Here is a 21,357-nt window from a genome sequence, read left to right as displayed (position 1 = left end):
GCATATCCTGACTCCTGGAGCCTGCCAAGAGTAGGGGAGTGGGGATGGGGTACAGAGGGACAAGAATATCAAAAGTCTGTGTTATACTTTTCACTGAACAAACACTGGCGGGCCTGTTGTCTGTGCATATTTGGAAGGTGTGAGGTCTGACGTGGGTCTAGAGTCTGGGGTCATATTTGGTCAGGTCAGAAAAAGGTCCTGTCTTACCCTGTGTCTTAGGGTTTCTGTTGCTGTGAAGAGACACCATGACCACTGCAAGTCTTATAAAGGAAAACATTTAATTGGGGCTGGCTTACAGTTCAGAGGCTTAGTTCATTATCGTCATGGCAGGGAGCATGGCAGCATGCAGGCAGACATGGTGATGGGAGAAGGAGCTGAGAGTCCTACATCCTCACAGGCAACAGGAAGTTCTCTCTCTCACTGTGTGGCTTAAGCGTATCTGAGACCTTAAAACCCACCTCCACAGTGACACACTTCCTCCAAGAAGGCCACACCTACTCCAATAAAGCCACATCTCCTAATAATATCACTCCCTTTGGGGACCTTTTTTTTTTTTTTTAAACCACACACTGTAGGAACTGAATGGTACCACTTGTTAGAGGGTTAAATTCAAGCACTTACGGTTAATATAAGGGAAACAGGGACGCTTGGGGTCAGAGCTTTTGTCTGTTGTCATATTCCTTCCTGCCACAGCCACACAGGGCTGCTGCCACCCCCCCATGTATGTATGTATTTATTACTTGTTTCTGAAACAAGGTCTTACTGTGTAGACTGGGGAAATCACAGGGCTGCCTGCCTCTGCTCGGTATAAAGGCCTATATATCTCACCTGGCCTTTCCACTTCATCTTGAGCATGGCTTTAGTTCCTTCTGCCACCTTACTTTCTCACATCCTACTGCAAGACAGACAGGAGGGGGATGGGCTAATCAGTAAAGCGCTTGCCACAAGGGAATGAGGACCCAAGTTTGGTCCCCGACATCCATGTAAAAGAGGCACATCCCAGCACTGGGGGCAGTAGCAGGTAGATCCCTGGGGGCTCACTGGCCAGTAATTTGAATCTGCTCAGCAAGTTTTCAGCTGTGACAAGTCCTGTCTCAAAGAAACAAGGACCTCCGTCCTCCATGCAAAAACACGCACAGTGCAAATGTGCATGAAGTCTCGTGCACACATACACAGAAAAGGATAGAGGCCCAGTGTGGAGTGGGCAGAGCCCAGTATGGACCGGGCAGAGCCAGTGTGGAGCGGGCAGAACTCAGTGTGTAGTTGGGTAGAACCCTGTATGGGGCAGGCAGAACCCAGTGTGGAGGGGGCAGAGCCCAGTGTGGAGCAGGGCAGAGCTCGGTGTGGAGTGGGCAGAGGCAGCAGAAAGTGCTCACGGGTTCTGCCTTCAGTGTCTGTAGCTGGATGGGGACAAAGTTGTGGGGGTTGCGGGTTAAGAAGTGAAGGTCGAGTTCAGGAACCCGTGTCCCCTTCCCCAGACAACGTCTTGGCAGGGTTAGTAAAATGCTAGCTAGGTGTGCAAGATGCTGCGGGTTCCAGACAAAGCAACCCTGTGCTTAGCTGTGACAGAGGCTGAGGTGTTAAAGAAAGGTGGGCTGGGACGAAACCCCACCTGTGGCTGTTCACAGTAACGTTACAGCTTCTCTTATTTCTCAGAACCAGCGGGTCCCTGCCGACATGATCTTCTTGAGGACATCAGAGAAAAACGGTAAGCATCTGATGGACACCGAGAGTGACCATTGGCCTTTCCAGCGGTAATTTGGCACCATCATTGTTTGGAAATGTCACAGGGTAGATGTCATTGTGGGGCTTCCAGGTGAGCCAGAGCATCTCTGTAGAGGGGTGGGGTCCTTCACAGTTAAAAGTGTTTTGGGTGTTTTGTAGGTCCATAAATTTTGGTCATTAAAAACAGATATTACATGTGTTTTGTTTTGAGACAGGGTTTCTCTGTGTAGCCCTGGCTGTCCTGGAACTCACTCTGTAGACCAAACTGCCCTTGAACTCACAGAGATCCACCTGCCTCTGCCTCTGCCTCTTGAGTGCTGGGATCAAAGGTGTGCTCCACCAAGTGTCACACATTTTAAACCTTGCATTTGTGAAGCAGAGGCAGGCATATCTCTGTGTCCAGGTCATAAGGTACATAGTGAGACCCTGTCTCAAACAAAATATCCAAACTGGTGAAATGCCTACGCCTCTGCCTGGGAATGGTCACAGGAGTGATTGTCCTATGCTGGCCACTGTCCCTTTACCCTGCTGGATTGTTACAACAGCCAACATGTCTCCTCTTTTTACATATTAAGGCTCAACAAAGTTGAGGGCCTAGCTCTAGTCCTAGAGTAAGGATTTGGGTCCAGAGCTTGTAGAGGGGTGGAAAGTGGAGATCTATTTTCCTTACGAGTTTCTGGCCATTGATGGGCCATTTCTTCAGGGAGCAGAGCAGACACTGCCCTGAGCTGCTGAGGGAAGCACACTTGGGTTGCAGACATCAGACAGTGCCCCATCTCTCTGTAGGATCTTGCTTCTTGCGCACGGACCAGCTGGATGGAGAGACAGACTGGAAGCTTCGCCTGCCGGTGGCCTGCACACAGAGGCTCCCCACGGCCGCTGTGAGTGGCTTCTCTCAAGAACTGTATACTGACAACCAGGTCACAGCCTGGTTCTCACACTCAGATGTCCTCGGAGGCCGGGGGGGGGGCATGACATGTGAAATGAGGCTGGTGGGGGAACTGGAAAACCTTGAGTCACGTTGGTTCCACTTAACTGATTGTACCAAAGTCAGCCCCAATCCCCATATGAGGAGTGAGTGCTTCTCTGATGGTGGTGGTTCTGGTTTCCTGGGTTGTAAAGGAAGGCCTAACATGTAGTCCTTCTGCTAAGAGCTCCCAGGGCAGTGGTTCTCAACCTTCCTAATGCTGTGACCCCTTAATACAGTTCCTCATGTTGTGGTGACCCCAACCATAACATTGTTTTCATTGCTACATCCAAACTGTAAATTTGCTACAGTTATGAATTGTAACATAAATATCTGATATTCAGGATCTCTGATACGCCACCCCTGTCTTGATCCACAGGTTAGTAGAGGCTGTTCATCATACTGAGAGCCTGTTCTGCAGGTGTTGGTGGTTTGAAAAAGTGTGGCCCCCATAGGCTCCTGTAGTGGAATGCTTAGTCACCTGGGAGTGGCACTACTTGAGAAGGATTAGGAGGTGTGGTCTTGTCAGAGAAAGTGTGTCACTGAGGTTGGGCTTTGAGGTTTCAAAAGCATGCAAGGCCCAGTCTCCCTTAGCCTCGGTGGATTGTAGCTCTCAGCTGTGGGCCCAGGACCATACATGCCTCCATGCTTTCACCGTGATGATAGTGGACTAACCCGGGAACTGTAAGCAAGCCCCACTTAAGGCTTTCATTTTATGAGTTGCCTTGGTCCTGGTGTCTCTTCACAGCAATAGAACGGTGACTAGGACAGCAGGCCTTGGCCTTGTCCTCAGCCACAGGTCTCTGCTCTGACCTCGGTGGCTGCCCCTCTGACCACTGACCCCTTGCTCAAGTGTGTGACTGCCTCGGATTGTTCCTGTACCATCCTCTAGAGAGATGCTCTTTCTCAGGGGTCAGCCCGGCAGGCCCGTCACATCGCTCTGTGAACAAGTGTCTTTCTAGCCAACAGGTGCCTGTATTGATTTTGGTTTTGTCTGAGTGTTGTTTTTTTTTTTTTTTTTTTTCCCCTATTATTTCCTTTGTGCTCGGGATTGAACCCGGAGCCCCCAGTGCTAGGGTATTGTGTTACCACTGAGATATACCCCACATTTCTGATCACCCACACCTGGCATTCCCTCCCTCCCTCCCTGCACTTCCAGGCAGGGTCCCTTCCAGTAGCCACCGACTAGTGTGTCCTGCTGTGCCCTCGTACATAGAACCAGTTGGCCACAGGGCACAGCCCCTGTCTAGAGGTTTGGCACAGTAGCCGACAAAATTTAACTTTAATTTTTATTTATTTAGTGTGCATGTATTTTTGTGTGGCGCACACGCCACAGCCATGTATAGAAGTCACAGGACAACTTGTGGGAGTCAAGTCTCACTTGCCACCAAGTGGGTCCTAGGGACTAAACTCATGTTTGTGTCAGGATTGGACATGCATGCCTGTATCTACTGAGCCATCTCACTGCTCCCTGCCAAGCCGATTTAAATGCCCACAGTCCAGTTCTCCCACAAACATCCTAGAGTGGCTGAGTGGAATGCCAGTGTAGAGGTGTGGGCAGGAGCAAGTGCCGCACCTTAGTGGCATCAGTGTGATGATGAGCGTGGTCCTCATACTCACGGTTGGTCATATATGTCCTTTTCGAAGTTTGTTTTTTAATGAGAAAGTTTCTAGCCATGGTCCAGAAGCTCCAGCAACTGCTCTGCCTGTGAGAGAATTACTCCAAGGATGGGACTCTGCTCTTATCTCATGGGGCCTGTGTTTTATTTCCTGGTCGGAGTTCCCCAGAGAAAGGAGTCTGATCCCTATAATTACCGGGAGGTTTTGGTGCCAGAGTCGGAAGCAAAGATGCCAGAGTGTTCCGTGGCCTCAGATCAGAAGAGCCTCCTCACTTTGCCCTTGTCTGGCCCCAGGCCTGTGCTGGGGAATTGAAAATAGATAAAGCTGTTGGCTCTGCTGTCAGGGAAACAGTAGTTGCCTCATTGGACCTGCAGGGATCAAGAGGACCAGTGTTTTTTGTGGTTTTGTTTTGTTGTTTGTTTGTTTTAGAGTGAAAGAATTCTATCAGGGACAAAGAAATCTGCTGGGGTGTCTTCCCCAGGAGCCCATTAGTCTATTCCTGATTAAAAAACTAGTCGAGCTGCTTGGGAAGCCATGGAAGAAAGTAAGAGGCCCATTCCCAGCCTCTGCCCCAGATCTTATTGTCCTTCCAGAGGAGAATCTGTGAAGTGGGTGCCGGTCATTCCAGACCCTTAGCGGAGCTCTTAGAGATGTGTGACTTAGGACAGTGGTGATGGTTTCTGGAGATAGGACCGGACCTTTGTGGTGTGTGGGGAAATCTCTGGTGCCTTTCCTTATCAGTCCTGGGGCGAGCAGTGCCTGAGGGGTAGCCAGTAGTCTCCACTAGCCACCAGGCCCCCCCAGTGATTGATTGTGGAACTATTTATTTATTTATTTATGTACATTTTTACTGTTTTGAGACAGGGTTGTAGTTTGTAGCCCAGGCCAGTCTCAAACTCTTGACCCTTCTGTCTCCACCTCCTAATGCTGGAACGACAGCCTCAAATCGCTCAAATTGTCATGTAGATCATTAAAAATTCATTTTTACATTTGTATAATCTTACAAGACTATCACAAAGCATCTGTTTTTTTAAAACATGTGTGGGTGTGTGCATGCATGCGTGTATGTGTGTGCTATTAGGGTCAAACTCAGACCCCTGAACATTCTAGGCAGCTCTGTCTGTTGAGTTCTTTGTATCTCGGTTGAACCCAGGGCCTCACACAAGCTAGGTGAGCAGCACTGCTCCATCTCCAAGTGCGTCCTTGTTTTGAGGGAAGGGTTATTGGGCTGGGCTGGGCTGGGCTGGGCTGGGCTTGATAGCCTGCTCACCTGGCATGCATGAAGCCCTGGGTTGATCCCCAGCACCACAGAACCTGGCTAGGCATGGTAGCACACACCTCAGTCTCAGCTCTCAGGAGGAAAAGACCCCAAGGTCAGGAGATCAAGGTCATCCTTGACTTAAATAGTGAGCCGTGGGTCAGCCTAGGCTGCATGAGGTCCTGTCTCTAAATACATAAGCAGATAAATAAGATTCATTTAGTAAGAGAACTCTTACTTCCCCTTTCCCTATAAACTATTCTGTGTTCCCTTGAAAAAGCAAGTGGGGGAGGGGGTGGGAAGAAACTTTCCAAGGGGCATGAGTAGGGTAACCCCGAGCAGAGTGGGAGTACTCGAGCATTCGTCATGGTCCCCAGCACCACGAGGAGAGAAAAATGAAAAGAATCTAGAGATTGTTCAGAGTGGCCACTGGCGGGAGCTGTGACTTTTAGGCAGCACAACCACCGTAGCTTGCCTGGCGCCTGGAGGACCTGGCGGTCTCAGGGTCTCAGCCTGGCCCCTGGAGGATCTGGGGGTCTCAGGGTCTTAGCCTGGCCCCTGGAGGACCTGGTGGTCTCAGCCTGGCCCTGGAGGACCTGGGGGTCTCAGGGTCTCAGCCTGGCCTCTGGAGGACTTGGGGGTCTCCGCCTGGCTCTCTGGGGGAGGTGTCAGGATCTTAGTGTAGTTTTTAAAGATCTTTGTGGAAATGAGGAAGTCAGGGCTAGTGAGGTCCCTCCGCAAGTAACAGGCACATGCTGCCAAGCCTGATGACCTGAGTTCAATCTCAGGGAACCACACAGTGGGAGGAGAGAACTGTCTTCTGACCTCCACGTGTGTGCCTGACACATGTGCACACACTCACAGAGGTGAGTAAAGTGTGAAAAACAGCTCAGAGGATGAGGAGAGGGAGGAGCCATATCAGATGAATGTGTTCAAGTGAGAGCCAGGCACAGTGACGGCTCAAGGGTCCCGGGAGAGGTGGTGGCCTCCACTGCGAGGCAGGTGTAGCCCTTTCTGTATCTTGTTTTATATGCTGTACTCCGAGCTGCAGTGGTAGGTAAGGAGACTGAGGCCACGTGTGTTAGCGACAGCCCTGTGAAGGGGCTGGGATTGGGTCTTGCACTAAGTATGCAAGGCCATAGCTGCTACAGACACACGCTTGCTGGGTGAGCAAGGCTACAAGGGTGAGCAGCAGATGGTTGCTGAGTGTGTGAGGCTGCGCCTGTGACTAGTGGGCGATTGACCAAGACCAGGAACCCTCGTCTGAGGAACCTTCTAGAGATCAAGCTCTGGAAGCAGATCCCATTACTCAGTAGCAAAAGCTTGAGAAAATGAATTTACGGTAAGTTAATGGTAGGCTGGTCAGAGGGCTCAGTGCTTGTTGTCATTCTCTCTATCCCTGGGACCCACAGGAGGAAAGAATCAACTCCTTCAGGAGGTCACCATGTGGGGGGGGGGAGAAAGAGAGAGAGAGAGAGATACCTCCCACCTAGACACATACACATTAAAAGAATAAATAAATTCCCCTTTCCCCCATGAGAATGAGCGGCTGTCTGTGCGTCTCCTGCCACCGCTCCCTGTTTCAGCGGGGCTCTTGTCCCTCCGTGGCCATGCAGCTTCTCCGTGCTGCAGCTCTTTCACGACACTTGTCTTTCTCACCCTATTCCTTGCTTGAAGTTGCTTTCTTGTTTACCTGAAAAAAATTACAAAATACACGTAGGGTAAAATTTACCTTGGGGCCGGAGAGATGGGTCAGCCATTGAGAACTCTTGCTGCGTTCTCAGAGGACCTGAGTTCAGGTCCCAGAAGTGCTCTTCTGGCCTCTGTGGGCTTGCACTTGTGTGTATACACACCCACACAAACATACACTTCAGGCCCCTGTGGGCATGCACACATGTAGTGTAAACACATACACACATGTGCACGAGCACACACTCTTCTGGTCCCTGTGGGCATGCACACTTGTGTTGTACTCTCTTTAAATTTTACCATCTTAGCCCGTGTAAGGAACATTAGACACATTCACAGCACTGAGGAAATGTGACCAGCCCCCATCTTCAGAACTCTTGATCTCCCTTCCCTCACCAGCCTTTAGCAGCCAACTGCTTTCTGCCTCTCAGTACTCTTGGGGCCCTGTGGAACTGGAATCATATCTTTGTCGTGTGTGTGTGTGTTTCTGCTTGGCACAATGTCTCCAAGGCTCACCTGTTTGTAGCTAGGCTTGCTTCCTTTTCTGAAGCAGAGTAGCGTTCTACAGAGAGCGTGTATAATGTTTATTTATCCATTCCTCCGTGATGGACATTTGGGTTGATTAGTCCTCGTAGCTTTTGTGAAGAATGCGCAGGGGTGAAGACGTATCTCTTTGAGTGCCTGCTTTTGAGTCTTTTGGGTGTACATCCAGAAATGGCATTCCGAAATCCTGTGGTAATTGTGGAATTTCTTGAGGAAGCGCCAAGCTGTTCTCCCGCAGCTGTGCTGTCTTCCGTACTTGATGACTGGGCTCCATTCGCTCTCATCCTTGCCAGCACTGGGTATTTTCTGCCTGTCTCCTTTGGATTTCCATCCTGAGGGACCCCAGCTCTCCTACGTCCCTTTTGCGCTCCTCCCAGGGCCTCTCACACGGGAGATACTTAGTATCTTCTTGTTAAATGAGAGCAACTGTTGCCATTGGGATGCGGTACAGGTCAGGGGTGGGTCAGGGGTGAGTCAGACCGTGGCTGCTTGCCCGCCTGTTCTCTGCAGTGTAACTTGTGCTTGGTAGGAGAAGTCAGCAGGTGTCTGTGTGCACACGGGAGCTGTGGGCTTTGTGTATGGCAATATCTACACTGACTTAAGGGAGATTTTTTTTTTCCTTTTGTTGCCCTGTAGTTTGGAGGGTCTATTGGGGGAATAAAATACGTATGCTTTTGAAATCTTGGTTCCAGACTCCTGTTTTTAACCGGTGTTTTCCCTCTGGAACAGGACCTCCTGCAGATTCGGTCTTACGTGTATGCTGAAGAGCCCAACATTGACATTCACAACTTCCTGGGGACTTTCACCAGGGTGAGTGGACCTGAGTCCGATCTTAAGTGTGTGAGGCTTAAGTTGGTTCTCACAGCTGCGCACTGCTGTCTGTCTGAGATTCCTTACCGAAGCCCCACCTGAAGGTTGGCAGGTGGAACGTTCTCCCAGCTCTGAGCTTGAGTTCTGAAGCAGCAGGTGTTGTCACTGACTTTCGCTCTGAGGCCAACACAATCCCAGGGTCCTCACTGGTCTTGAGGATCCTCTGTGCTAACGAGGCATGTCAGCACATCCTTATAACTCCAGTACTCAGGACGTTGAGGCAGGCGGACTGCTGTGAGATCATGGCCAGCCTGTCAAAACAGATGTACCAAACCACAAAATCCTGCCTTTTCTCTTTTCTTTTTTTGAGGCAAGGCCTCTTTGGGTAGTATAGGGTGGCCCTGAACTCATGACCCTCCTGCCTCAGCCTCTCAAATGCTGAGATTTCATACCTACACATCCCCGTGCCAGGCAAAACTGACATTTAATTGTGTATGTATGTGTGTGTATGAAGTGTATGTATGAGTCTGTGTGAGTGTGTGTGTGTGTGTGTGGTGTATTTGTGTGATGCTAAAGATGGAACCCAGGTCTTGTCTGTGTCAAGCAAGCCTCTAGCGTCCCCAACAGTCCCAACTCAAATTTGTCATTTTGTAAAAAGGATTTTAGCCTTGTCAGACTTGGTTATCTTTGGGGTCCTGGCCTCATCCCATGGAAAGTAATGGACGACTGTCAGTGTGTGTGTTTGTTGATCTTTTCAGGAAGACAGCGACCCTCCAATCAGCGAGAGTCTGAGCATCGAGAACACGCTGTGGGCCGGCACTGTCATCGCATCAGGTGAGGCCTGGCCAGGGAGCGTGGGAGAGTTTGAACCAGGAAGCCAGCCCTTGTGGAATTAGAATCATCACCTCTCAGCTGGGAAATGAACTTTAGGTCAAATGGAGCTTCGCACTTCCTCCAGCATCTCTGGGTGCCTAAACTAATACCTGACGTGTGGCCTGTGGGCCTTCTACAGCATCCACGCCGGGAACGGCCCATAATTGCCACTTCAGTCATAGTACCAAAAATTGGAGTGGTGTGGATGTTCTGGTTGGAAGCTATATCTGTGGGGACTGTTCTCTTTGCCGAGACAGAGGCAGGAGAACACCAGGAAGGCTGGTTCTCTGTGTTGGAAACACTAGAGGGAGATGGGAATGGTGGCTTCGATATTGATTGCTGGGGTGACTCGGAGCAGTGGGCCTGTGAGCCAAGGCTAGCCCACAGCAGCAGGGATTTATACTGCATGATGCAGGGTGTTGGGTGCTTCTGCATGTCACCTGCTGTCAACCACACCTACATGGTAGTCACCATATCTGAGCTTGGGAGGCTGCACAGTGGATCAACTCTGAGAGGTCAGGGCTGCACAGTGTGTCAATGCTGAGAGGTCAGGGTGCACAGTGTGTCAGTGCTGAGAGGTCAGGGTGCACAGTGGGTCAGTGCTGAGAGGTCAGGGCTGCACAGTGTGTCAATGTTGAGAGGTTAAGGTGCACAGTGTGTCAATGCTGAAAGGTCAGGGCCACACAGTGTGTCAGTGCTGAGAGGTCAGGGCCACACAGTGTGTCAATGCTGAGAGGTCAGGGTGCAGTGTGTCAATGCTGAGAGGTCAGGGCCACACAGTGTGTTAATGCTGAGAGGTCAGGGTGCAGTGTGTCAATGCTGAGAGGTCAGGGCCACACAGTGTGTCAGTGCTGAGAGGTCAGGGTGCACAGTGGGTCAGAAGCACAGTCCAGAATAGAACTCAGGCTGTCAACCTGGGGTGGAAGGCAACAGTTGTGTGTGGGGCTACAATGTGGAGCAGTGGACACAGTGTCAAATTATGTTACGTTATAATCCCAGACAAAGGACTCAGTGATTCCTTCTCATCACCCCACACCCATTTCTCTAGCTTGATGAATCTCTTGGCTTCTGTAGCACAGACAGGTAGGGATTCTGTGACTCTGGCAGTCAACGCGCGTGTGTGTGGCAGGCTCAGAGCAGGACACAGAGATGGGCACCTCTGGGGACAGGTGTTTCTTTCCCTTGCCACTTACTGTCTTTGTAGTGGTTTGTTTGCACCGGAGTCTACAAGGCCCTCAGTTTTCCTGAAGTGAGAGGGTCCTGAGAGTGAGCGGCCTCCAGGGCCTCCTAGGCATAGACCCATGCCTGGGGCCTGCAGTGGCCTGTGCTTCACAGAGCATGTGGCTGCCCATGCCCACCCTGCTTGCCCAGCCCCTGCAGCTTTGCCTTGCCCCTTGTTCCTTGAATTCTCTGCTTTTAGGCTGTTGGTAGATATTTATGATCACGAGACTTTTTATGCTTTGAAGATTGAACTGAAAAGTAAGATTCTCTTTTCTTTTTAATTTTTATTTATGTGAATGTGTGACCAGGTGCCTTTGAAGCCCAAAAGGGGGCCTCAGTCCCCTGGAACTGGGGTTACAGGCTGCTGGGAGCCGCTTGGCTCAACCACTGGCCATCTCTGCAGCCCCAAAGGTCTCCTTTCACCCTTAACATCATCAGCTCTTGGAGGCCATGGCAGGAGGGGCATCAGTTCCGGTTTAGCCTGGGCTACAGGGGAGGGAGACCCTGTCTTTAAAAAAAGTAAAAACAAGGCTGGGCTTGAAGAGGTAGACCTCTAACACTGGAGGCAGAGGCAGGGGATCTCTGTGAGTTCTAGGCTAGCCTGGCCTATATTCTAGATCTCTCTAGACCCTGTCTCAAAAACAAACAAAACCAAACCAAGCATTGGCTGCCTGGGGTTCGGTTGTCACGAGCCATTTCCCCCCTAAAAATCATTACAGGAACCATCACCCTGGGGAGTCTGCAGAGAACCCCACACCATAATTATGTTCTATTGAGAGAACCTGCCCCACACCCAATTAACTTATCTGTTAGCGGAACGCGCCTCACATTCCAGCTATCCAGGGAACCAGGTGTGGCAACTTGTGACTTCTTGGCCTACCTCCTGGCCTACGTGATGAACCTGGCCTACGTGACCTTGAACATGTGGCAAGAGTCCAGTTTCCCTACCCTTCAGGGACTATATAAGCACCAACCATGATCCTAATAGACGGAGGCTTTGACAAATCTGCTTGGCCTCCTAGCTCATTCCCTTCCAGGTAGCGCCCCTCCGAGACCCTGGAATAACTGATTGCAGGGTGGGTTACAAACCCCTAGACTGAGTAACCCACCCAATGCAATCGACATTCGGTCATCTTTGTTTTTGCCTTGTCAGTATTGTGTCCTTTAGACATTTTTTTTATTTATTATTTATTATGTATACAATATTCTGTCTGTGTGTATGCGTGCAGACCAGAAGAGGGCACCAGACCTCATTACAGATGGTTGTGAGCCACCATGTGGTTGCTGGGAATTGAACTCAGAACCTTTGGAAGAGCAGGCAATGCTCTTAACCACTGAGCCATCTGTTCAGCCCCTTTAGACATTTTTTTATGTCAGAGTCCTTATATTTTTCTTACTCATTTCTCGTTTCTGTTTTTATAAAACATTTACCAGATGAGGCAGAGAGGGTGTCTGACTCCTTGGCCTGGGAACACAGGTGCTTGTGAGCTGCCACGTTGGTGGGAATTGAGTTGGGGCCTCTGCAAGAGCAGCGAGCACCACGTTGGTGCTTGTGTGGAGGGCAGAGGAAAGTTTGGCGGAGTCGCTTCTCTCCTTTCACCCTGTGGGTCCTGGATTCAGCTCAGGTCGGCAGATTTGACGGTCTGGTGCCGTACCCCCCTGAGCCATCTTGCCCACCTCACTGTCGGCCTTTGTTAAGCTTCTGTCCCACACCTCACTCTGTTGCTTGGAGACTGTCAGTCAAAGACTTTGATACAATAGACACTTTACAGAGCTCCGCTACCATTCTCTCGTTCTGGTTTTACAATATGAAATAAAGACATTCAGGGGATCATGGAACTGAATCTCAGAGTGGGCAAGCTTCTCGCTTGGAGTTGCACAGCCTCAGAGCGCCATCTCCCCGGAGGAGAGTAGGCAAACTGGAATCTTGTAACACGTGGTCTGTGTTCTTCCTGCATATGGGGCAGAAGGAGCAGGCAGGCTTTGCTGCTCTGCCTTCAGCAGACCAGTGTGAGAACTGGACATTTCCTGTGCCCCCAGTCGGCTTTAGGTCTCTGTGTGTCACCCAGTAGACAGTTAGCTGGACATTTCCTGTGTCCCTAGTCAGCTTCATGTCTCCATGTCACCCAATAGAGAGTTAACTGTATTTGGGTTGTAGTATGACACTCAACTCAGTCATTGTGCAGGGGCTCTTAATGTGTTCCTTGTAGAACCCACCTCCCGATGCTGGTCAGTGCCTGCCATTGGATGCAAGTTTAAAGAATAAGAAAGCTTGCCAGCTTTCACTGAAGGTCCAGCTGCCTTAGCCAGCACCCATCTTCAGAGGATGCAGTTGCCATGACAACCCAATATATGCTGCTAGTTTTGATGGAAATGGAAGGTGTTGGCGAGACTCTTGGTCTGAGCAGCTCCTGTGGTAGCCCGTGTGCTTCAGAGCCCTGGGTTCTAGCTGGTTGCTTCTCAGACTGGGTGGGAAACAGCTAGTTTGTGGGTTGTTCCCCGAGTCTGTGGTGCGGTCCTGTCCTGGCAAATGACCAGCACATAGTTACTCATGGACACTGTGCCATGTGACTGATAATGGCCCGTCTGGTCTACAGTCTGGCTCATGTGCTCTGACCCTAGATCCATGGTGGGACACTGCAGCAATGCTGAGCTGTTGTGAGTACTCCTGGGAACTCCCTTTTAGAGGCTTAGCTTGTCTCTTTGGGTGAACTAAATGGATTAAAAAATAACCCAGCAACCTGACAGGATAGCTGTCATCTGGGAGCTCAGTGAAGTGAGGGGTGGACTTGAGGGACCAGCAGCATCACTGACTGCAGGGTGCAAGAACAAGGAGCACGAAAAGACAGTGAGGACCCAGAAAGGTTAGAAGTTGGAGCGTGTGCAGGGCTCTTCCATGAGTGGGTTGTGCTGAACAGCTGTGGCTCTAGAGCCATGGACTCAGTGCTGGGCACGTGGCTCAGTCGGTAGAGCCTGCCGAGTGTCCGTCTCCCTGGATAACAGCCACATGGAACACGGAGCTGGGGTGCCAAGCTAGTGGAAGCACTGGGTGGTTAGGGTCGTTTCGGTGACTCCCCATGTGGCTGGGCTAGAGTGTGAGATGTGTCCTTTGGGTGCCACTCATTTCTACCACCCTCTCCCTGGAGTATGAGGGTCCAGGCAGGGCTGCATAGTATAGGAGAGGAGGAGTGGTCACATAGCCACCTCAGCTTAGCCCAGGCCGGGGTCCCACTGTCTAACCACCTGCTCCAGTAACAGGCAGAGGGTGGGGTGCCCTCGTCCCAGAGCCGGCCATCTGCTGAGACTGTGCACAGAGCCCTCCTGCTCTGCCATCTGCTGAGCCTCCCGAGTGAGCAGAGCCTCATTGTGTATTCACTGCAGGCATGGCCAAGCACTTTAGACCAAGCCTTTGTCCCTTTGCAGCCCTGCCGTGGCGGGCCGTCCTCACAGATGTCTTTAAACCCCTTTGCAGCGGTGGTCCTGAGGGGGAGGGAAGAGAGGGTAGGAACTTGCTTTTCCCAGCAGGGAACACGGTGCTCATTTTCAGATTTTCTCAGCAAGGCCAGCCTCTCCTCGTCTTAGACTTTCACCTGGGTCCCCTCTGCTGACAAGGTGCACTCCGCCCACCTCTTCCACACCCTCCCTCTGCTGGATTTCGTTGTGGCATCCTCCACACGTCTTAGTGGAGATGGTTCTTGGCCTCCTTATCATCTGGCTCCCCGCATTCAGCATTTTCACACATGAGAAAAGGGAGTTACATTTTGACAGTACTGTTAAATTCCCATCAAAATAGACGGTACCGCTTTACAAGCTAGCCACAGGCGTGTGCAGCAAGGGCCCTTTCCCTCTTTCCGGCCAGCACTAGACGATGTCAGCTTTGCAAATTGTTGTCAGTGTAGGGAAAACGCTTTTGACAGTTCGCTCGGCTGAGTGTTTTTCTACATACCTTGCTGTTTGCATTTCTTCTCTAAGCCATTTTCCCTTAGAGGGAGTGAGGGCTTTGCTCCATGTGCCTTGAGGATGGAGGAGGGGAGTTCTGAGGAGGAGTTTCCTTCAAAGGCCAAATTAGGTAGACGTGCAGAAAGCAGTCATGCAAGAGAATGGGCCAGGGACAGAAGGGAGGCAGTTGTAAGTTTCCATGCAGATGAGAACGTTCTGGTTATTTCTGGATGCGTATAAGGCTAGTAGCATAGGAGATAAGCTCCTACCCACAACTCACCTGCCACCAGGGGATGCTGCTTCCGCAGGCCAGCCCTGTCCAGAGCTGGAGGTAACCATAGAAACGTTGCATTTTACTGTTGTGTGAAGCACGTGCTAGCCTTGCGTGGCTAGTGAAGGCTGCCGTGCATCTGTGAACTAAGGGTCATCTTCACGGAGCAGATGAAGTTTCAGCCATTGCCTGGGCTTGTGGCACCCCAGTGCTCAGTGCCACTTTGGCCCAGTGGCTCCTGGCACTCTTGTACCCCGTGAGCAGTGTGTGGAAAGGGTCCTCAAGCTGCTGGGATGGGCTTGTTTATAGACCTGCTGCCTTCCCTCCCTGCCCTCTCTCCTCCCTCCCTGCCTTCTTCCCTCCTTCTACTCCCTGCTCCCTTCTCTGCCTTCATGTTCATTTGGACTTGGTCTCTTGTTCCAGGCACTGTTGTAGGTGTTGTTCTGTACACGGGCAGAGAACTGCGGAGTGTCATGAACACCTCCGACCCCAGGAGTAAGGTAGGGGGACTCTAGCTCACATGGGTCCGCGTTGACGGTGGGTAGGTGGTGAGGGACTGGGTTTTAAAGCTGCCTTGCACTAACTGATTGTCAGATGGGGCGGGGGAGGGGAGGAGAGAGAGTGTGTGTTTCTCTGAGTGTGTGTGTAGCCACAGCAAGTGTATGTCCCATGTCCCATCAACATGTGTAGCCACAGCAGGTGTATGTCCCGTGTCCCATCTACATGTGTAGCTACAGCAGGTGTATGTCCCGTGTCCCATCAACATGTTGTCTCTTTCTCTTCTTGCACATCATGGCCGTCCCAGCCCCCTTCCATCTCCATCCTTTTATTTAGAATGTCACAGGATGTGTGTGGTGCTACATACCCACACCCAGCATTCCCAAGGTGGAGACAGGCAGATTAGGAGTTTAGGGCTAGCCTTGTCTGCAGAGAAAGTTCAAGGTCAGCCTGTGTTACAAGAGGCAAGATTCTGTTTATAAAAAAACAAAAGAGAACAGAATATCGTGAAAAGATATGCCATATCAGGTTCACACCAGCACTGACCTTATCCTTATACCTGTTGCTAACATGAAGTTTGAGTCTTTTTCTATGACAGTATGGATTTGGTGTCCTTATTGCATTTTGGGACACATGAAAACACAGAAGTTTGGTTTTGTGTGGGCGCTGTGCGTGCTGGAGCAGGGCTCTGCAGCTGAATTGTGCCCCAGTCCCCAAGTACTCAGCCGTTAGAACGGTGGCAGTGGTGTTGTCTACGCTGCTCAGGAAAGTCAGCCCCCAGCTGGGTAGGGCTGGGCTTTTGGGGTATGGTGGGGGACCAGCAATGTACGACTGAAGCAGGGCTTGGTGTAGCACGGCAGGGGCTGTGCAGAGGTCAGCCCAGCCCAGCGGCTACTTGCTTTGTGTTTCTGAGTCTGAATCTTGAGTTAGAAGAGACATTGATGATGAGGTGTCTCAGAGGGCCCTCAGGGTTGTAGGAGCTCAGCCATAGCTCTTGTTCTTGGACCACTGCTATAAGAGCAGCTCCTTCTGTATCTCAAGCCTCACTGGGCAGGGGCCGGGGTGCATGTGTTGAGACCCTCTTTCCACCTGGGCTCTGTGCTTTGTCCCCCAGATTGGCCTGTTTGACCTGGAGGTGAACTGCCTCACCAAGATCCTGTTCGGTGCACTGGTGGTGGTGTCGCTGGTCATGGTGGCCTTGCAGCACTTCGCTGGCCGCTGGTACCTACAGATCATCCGCTTTCTGCTCCTGTTTTCCAACATCATTCCCATCAGGTGAGCTGGGGACGGGTGTCAGCGTGCTCAGGGTGTCTTTCTCTGCACTCACTCCACGGTGCTGGTCCTGACGGGATTATAGCTCTGTGCTAGACCCCTTTTCCTGGCAAGGGCAAGTCCCTAAGCACCTCTAGCCCTCAGCTGTCTCACTTGTCCAGGGACCAGTAATTAAAAAGGAAAAACTTCCTTTCCTCTACTCTTAAGTTACTTGAATCCGTGCAGAATGGCTGTGTGGCCTCTGATGTCTCCTGCTTCTGGGTGGGGTTCTGACTTCATGTGCACAGCCCAGCCCACGTGTGCAGTCTGTGTGGTTTATAGATGCCTTGGTGACTTTTTGCTCTCCTTCCTGCCTAGCTTGCGTGTGAACTTGGACATGGGCAAGATTGTGTACAGCTGGGTGATTCGTAGGGATTCAAAAATCCCCGGGACCGTGGTCCGCTCCAGCACAATTCCTGAACAGCTGGGCAGGATTTCTTACTTGCTCACAGACAAGACAGGTGAGTGCCTCTGAGGGGCAGAGAGAGGCTGGGTAGGGTTCCAGCAGCTCCCGGTCCTCTCTTTGGAGGTGGGAGAGGTGGCAGCAGCTGCTTTCTTCCTTGCTGTTGGATGAAGAGGGAGTGTCTGGTGAGGATGCTGATGTCATAGACACCTGCAGGGTACTGCTGTCATGGGAAGTGTGCTTCTCAGTTTATTCCCACACCAGCCATGTGAGACAGGAAGGATTTTATAGGCAGGACCAGGAACAGAGAGATAAAGTGTCTCTCTGTTTGGTGGCTGCAGAGTGTGGGAAGCCCGCACAAGGACGGTGGTGGTTGGTGCACTTGGTGCTTTCGTTGCCGTGACAATAAACATGGAAACAGACTTAAAGGAGGAAGGGTATATTTGGGCTCCTGGCCTCAGGTGTCTCAGCCCAAGGCAGCAGCCCCCAGTGCTTTAGGTTCTTGGTGAGGCAGGGTGGTGTGAGAGGAAAGCCTTTCCTCACTGGCTGGAACGCGAGAGAAAGGATCCAGGGACAAGATGAACTTCTGTTTTGGTTTCATTCTGTTTCTGTGACACTCTGACAGGAACGACTTAGGGGAGAAAGGATTTATTCTGCTTACAGTTCCAGGTCACAGTCCATCAGGCAGGGAAGTCAAGACAGGAACTCCGAAGCAGCTAGTCATAGCTTCGCCAGTCTAGAGCGGAGAGGGAAGGCATGCGTACATGCTTACTGCTCAGCTGGCTTCCTTCTCTCTGACACTGTTCAGGACTGCTAGCCTTGGGGATGGCGCTGCCCACGTTGGGCTGTCCCTCCTGTATTATTTAATAATCCATACAGTCCCTACAGACATACCCATGGGCCATCTTGTTCAGATAATTCCTCATCAACATTCTTCCTGGCTATCATAGAGTGTGTCCAGCTGACAGACAAAGGGTACCAGGAGGCTCATCCTTGCTCTGTCACTTGCTCAGTGGTAACTCAGCAGTGGCTAATCCATTGATGAAGTTAGTGCCCTCATGAGCTGTCACCTCTCGACCGTGCCTCCAGCTTGAGCCTTTGGGGACATTTTATTTCTGACCCATAGCACTCACCAAGTCTTCAAGGACAGAAATGGGACAGTCCAGCTGTGTCAGCCCCAAGCCCCTGGGACGGTCCCTGTGGGGCTCTGGCGCAGGAGTTGTGTGTCTTTGCTCATCTGTCTGCGTGTGTTCCTGCTCAGTTCAGGCTGATGGCCCAGTGTGTGCCATGTGCCCCCCTTAACTCAGGGGACATTCAAGCTCCCTCATTGACAGCTCCAGGGAATAGGCACGGTCTTGGGGTCTTGGGGTGCTCTTTCAGAAGGGTGGGTCCTTCTCCTGTCTCCTCTACTGGGGAAGCACTGAGGCCAGCAGGTGGCGCTGACTCGGGGAGCAGAAGGAATGCTTGCATCTCTTGTTTCAGGAACCCTGACCCAGAACGAGATGGTGTTCAAGCGGCTGCACCTGGGCACGGTGGCCTATGGCCTCGACTCCATGGACGAAGTGCAGAGCCACATCTTCAGTATTTACACCCAGGTAAAGCCTCGCTTTTAACTCACCGGTCAGTGCTGGCCACAAATTCACTGCATAGCCATGGATGACCTTGAATTCCTGATCCCCTAGGGGCCTGTACTTCCCAAATGTCGGGATTAGAGGCCTGTACCCACATCTGGTTTGGGTTATGCTGGGGAATCGGCCTTAGGACTTTGTGTATTTTAGGCAAGCTCTTGACCAACTGAGCTGCAGCCTCAGATATCCTGAACACTAAAAAATTGTGTATGTTCTCTGGTCTTTCACTCACTCATTTGTTCGTTCATTCATTCATTTGAGACAAGGTCTCACTGTGTAGCTTTGGCTGTTCTGGAACAAACTATGTAGACCAGTCTGGCCTCAAACTCAGACATTCTCCTGCCTCAACCTCTCGAATGCTGGGATTAAAGGTGCACCCCAGTGCCCAGCCACTCTGTGTTTTTAAATACCTACTGAGGTACACTTTCTACCATGCTGAAGATAGAGTGGAATGACTCTCAGTAAACTAACAGGTCCCCAGAACTGGCTGGCTGTGCAGTCTCTTGTTCCTCTAGTAGGAGGGACTTGCCCTGCTTTGTTTTATTTGTTGAAAAAGGGTCTCACTGTATCCCTGGATGCCTGGAACTCACTGTGTAGACCAGGCAAGACTCAAACTTGCTTTGATCCTCCTGCCTCTACTTCCTTATGCTGTTCTTTTATTTATGCATGTATTTATTTATTTATTTTAATGTGGGTTCTGGGGACCAGGTCACCCCCTGAACCATCTCCTTGGCCTCCTTGATCTTCAGGGGTGGTTTGCAGCTCCAAACCATATAATGTGGGTCAGGCTGGAAGCCCTGATTGTTGCCCCACTCCTGTGTTAGTGGGTGAACCCAGCGGCCCCACAGGACAGCAGCCACCGTGAGCACTGCTGATGAGGCGAGGCTTGTCCTTGCTCTTGTCCCCTTGTTCTCGAGAGCCCTGGTGTGTAATCTGTAGGCCCCAAGGCAGTGCTCACAAGATGACACATGGGGCACAGGGAGAGAAAGAAGGCCAGTCTGTGTCTGCATGACATTCCACCTCCCAAATTCACACAACACTGACCTCTCCCCTAAGATTCGTGAGCTTGACCCCGGACCTCCGGGGAATATATCAGACGGGCGCGTTTGTCAGGTGCGGTCCTTGACACGTCCTGCAGAAGGAGCCGGAATCCCGTCTCTGTTTATCTTCCGTGTGTGCAAGCGCAGACGGAGGTTTACGAGCGCCCAGGTGATGGTGTAAAGAGTATGATTGTAACTAAACTGGCCTCGTAAACAGTGGTCTCAAACATTCTGGAAGGGAAACTCTAGATTATTAATACAAGGCCAAACAAACGGTAAGAAAATGACCAATTCATCACGAGGTAAAACTCCTATCAGGGCAGGGGCTAGGAGGACGTGCCCCTGGCTTGAGGATTAATCATTTAACCCTTTGAAGTTTTTTTCACATTTATATTCTTGTGTGAGGGTGTATACATGGAAGTCAAAGCTAACATGCAGGAGTCAATTTAGTTCTCATGTCTGCCTTGTGAGTTTCAGGGATCAAATTCAGGGTGTCAGGCTTGGCAACCCCACCTTTTCTCACTGAGCTATCTTGCCAGCCCATCCAACCTTTTAAAGTAGATATACTTTAAATACACACATGCATGCAGGCACGCATGCACACACGAAGGCATGCATACACATACAAACACTGGTGGTTTTGCCTTTCTCCCTCCATAGGACGACCAGGACCAAGGAGTTTTCTCCAGGGTAATAAAAACCTCACCTATCTCTGGGTGCTATATCTGGTTTTATTTTTTTTCTTGGTATTTTTTAAGTAAGAAGTGTGCATGGGTTAAAGGGTCTGTGGGATTGAGGTTGATAAAGATGAACATGATGTCAGATGAGTGAAACTCTTCCATATGGGATTGTGTGGCTGTCACAGGCCTGGTACAATGGTCAGTATCAGCGCGCACGTGCGCGCGCGCGCACACACACACACACACACACACACACACACACACACACACACACTTGGTCTTAGGTATGTGGAGGCTGATGATGGTTCAGGCATTTTTCACCAAACCATCCCAGGGATCCAAGAGAGAACCACCTCCCACAACCATTCTTTGACCACCACACACTACACTGGTATGATATGAAAATAATAACAATAAAAGTCTGACATAGTATAGACTGGGCTTCAACTTTTAGCCGAGAATATCCTTGAACTTCTGATGCTCTTGCCTCCACCTCCTGAGTGCTGGGATGACAGGTGTGTGCACAGCATCTTTGTAGGACTGAGATTGAGCCCAGGACTTCACGTGCGCTGGGCGGATGCTCTCCCAGCTGGGCCCCACTCACTTACAGGAGTCATTGATTGAACAACTGAGATAGTCTCAGCATCCATGGTCACTTCCTCTTCACCCTGAGAGGAAATCCATCTCATCAGCAAAGTGGTGAAGACACCGATGTAGGAAATGGAGGTGACACGAGAAGCCGGCCACTGATGACCCTGACCTGCCGTCACCCCACCTTCTGACTGCCTGAGAAGTGGCTTCCCTGGTTAGAGAGTCCCTTTGTGGGACTCCCACTGGCCTGGCTCCCTTGGCCTGGCTGGGAATGTGTTTCTCCCAGAGCG

At 50.9% G+C, this 21,357-nt stretch overlaps 1 protein-coding gene across 4 annotated transcripts in view; it reads left to right on the top strand.

The window, feature by feature from the left end:
* Atp9a (ATPase phospholipid transporting 9A (putative)) overlaps positions 1-21,357 on the top strand; it is a 95,914-nt gene that overhangs the window by 43,632 nt on the left and 30,925 nt on the right. For all 4 annotated transcript variants that reach the window (XM_050120180.1, XM_050120178.1, XM_050120179.1 and 1 more), the window contains exons 6-13: positions 1,657-1,708; positions 2,512-2,606; positions 8,532-8,612; positions 9,371-9,446; positions 15,340-15,416; positions 16,529-16,689; positions 17,044-17,186; positions 18,611-18,723. In XM_050120180.1, the coding sequence (XP_049976137.1) occupies positions 1,657-1,708; positions 2,512-2,606; positions 8,532-8,612; positions 9,371-9,446; positions 15,340-15,416; positions 16,529-16,689; positions 17,044-17,186; positions 18,611-18,723 (798 nt within the window). The remainder of the gene's footprint in view (positions 1-1,656; positions 1,709-2,511; positions 2,607-8,531; positions 8,613-9,370; positions 9,447-15,339; positions 15,417-16,528; positions 16,690-17,043; positions 17,187-18,610; positions 18,724-21,357) is intronic.

Source organism: Alexandromys fortis, unplaced genomic scaffold (assembly GCF_014885135.2).
Source record: "Alexandromys fortis isolate MF-2015 unplaced genomic scaffold, M_Fortis_MF-2015_v1.1 scaffold_141, whole genome shotgun sequence".
Classification (NCBI taxonomy): domain Eukaryota; kingdom Metazoa; phylum Chordata; class Mammalia; order Rodentia; family Cricetidae; genus Alexandromys; species Alexandromys fortis.
This window is presented reverse-complemented; position numbering and strand designations above follow the sequence as displayed.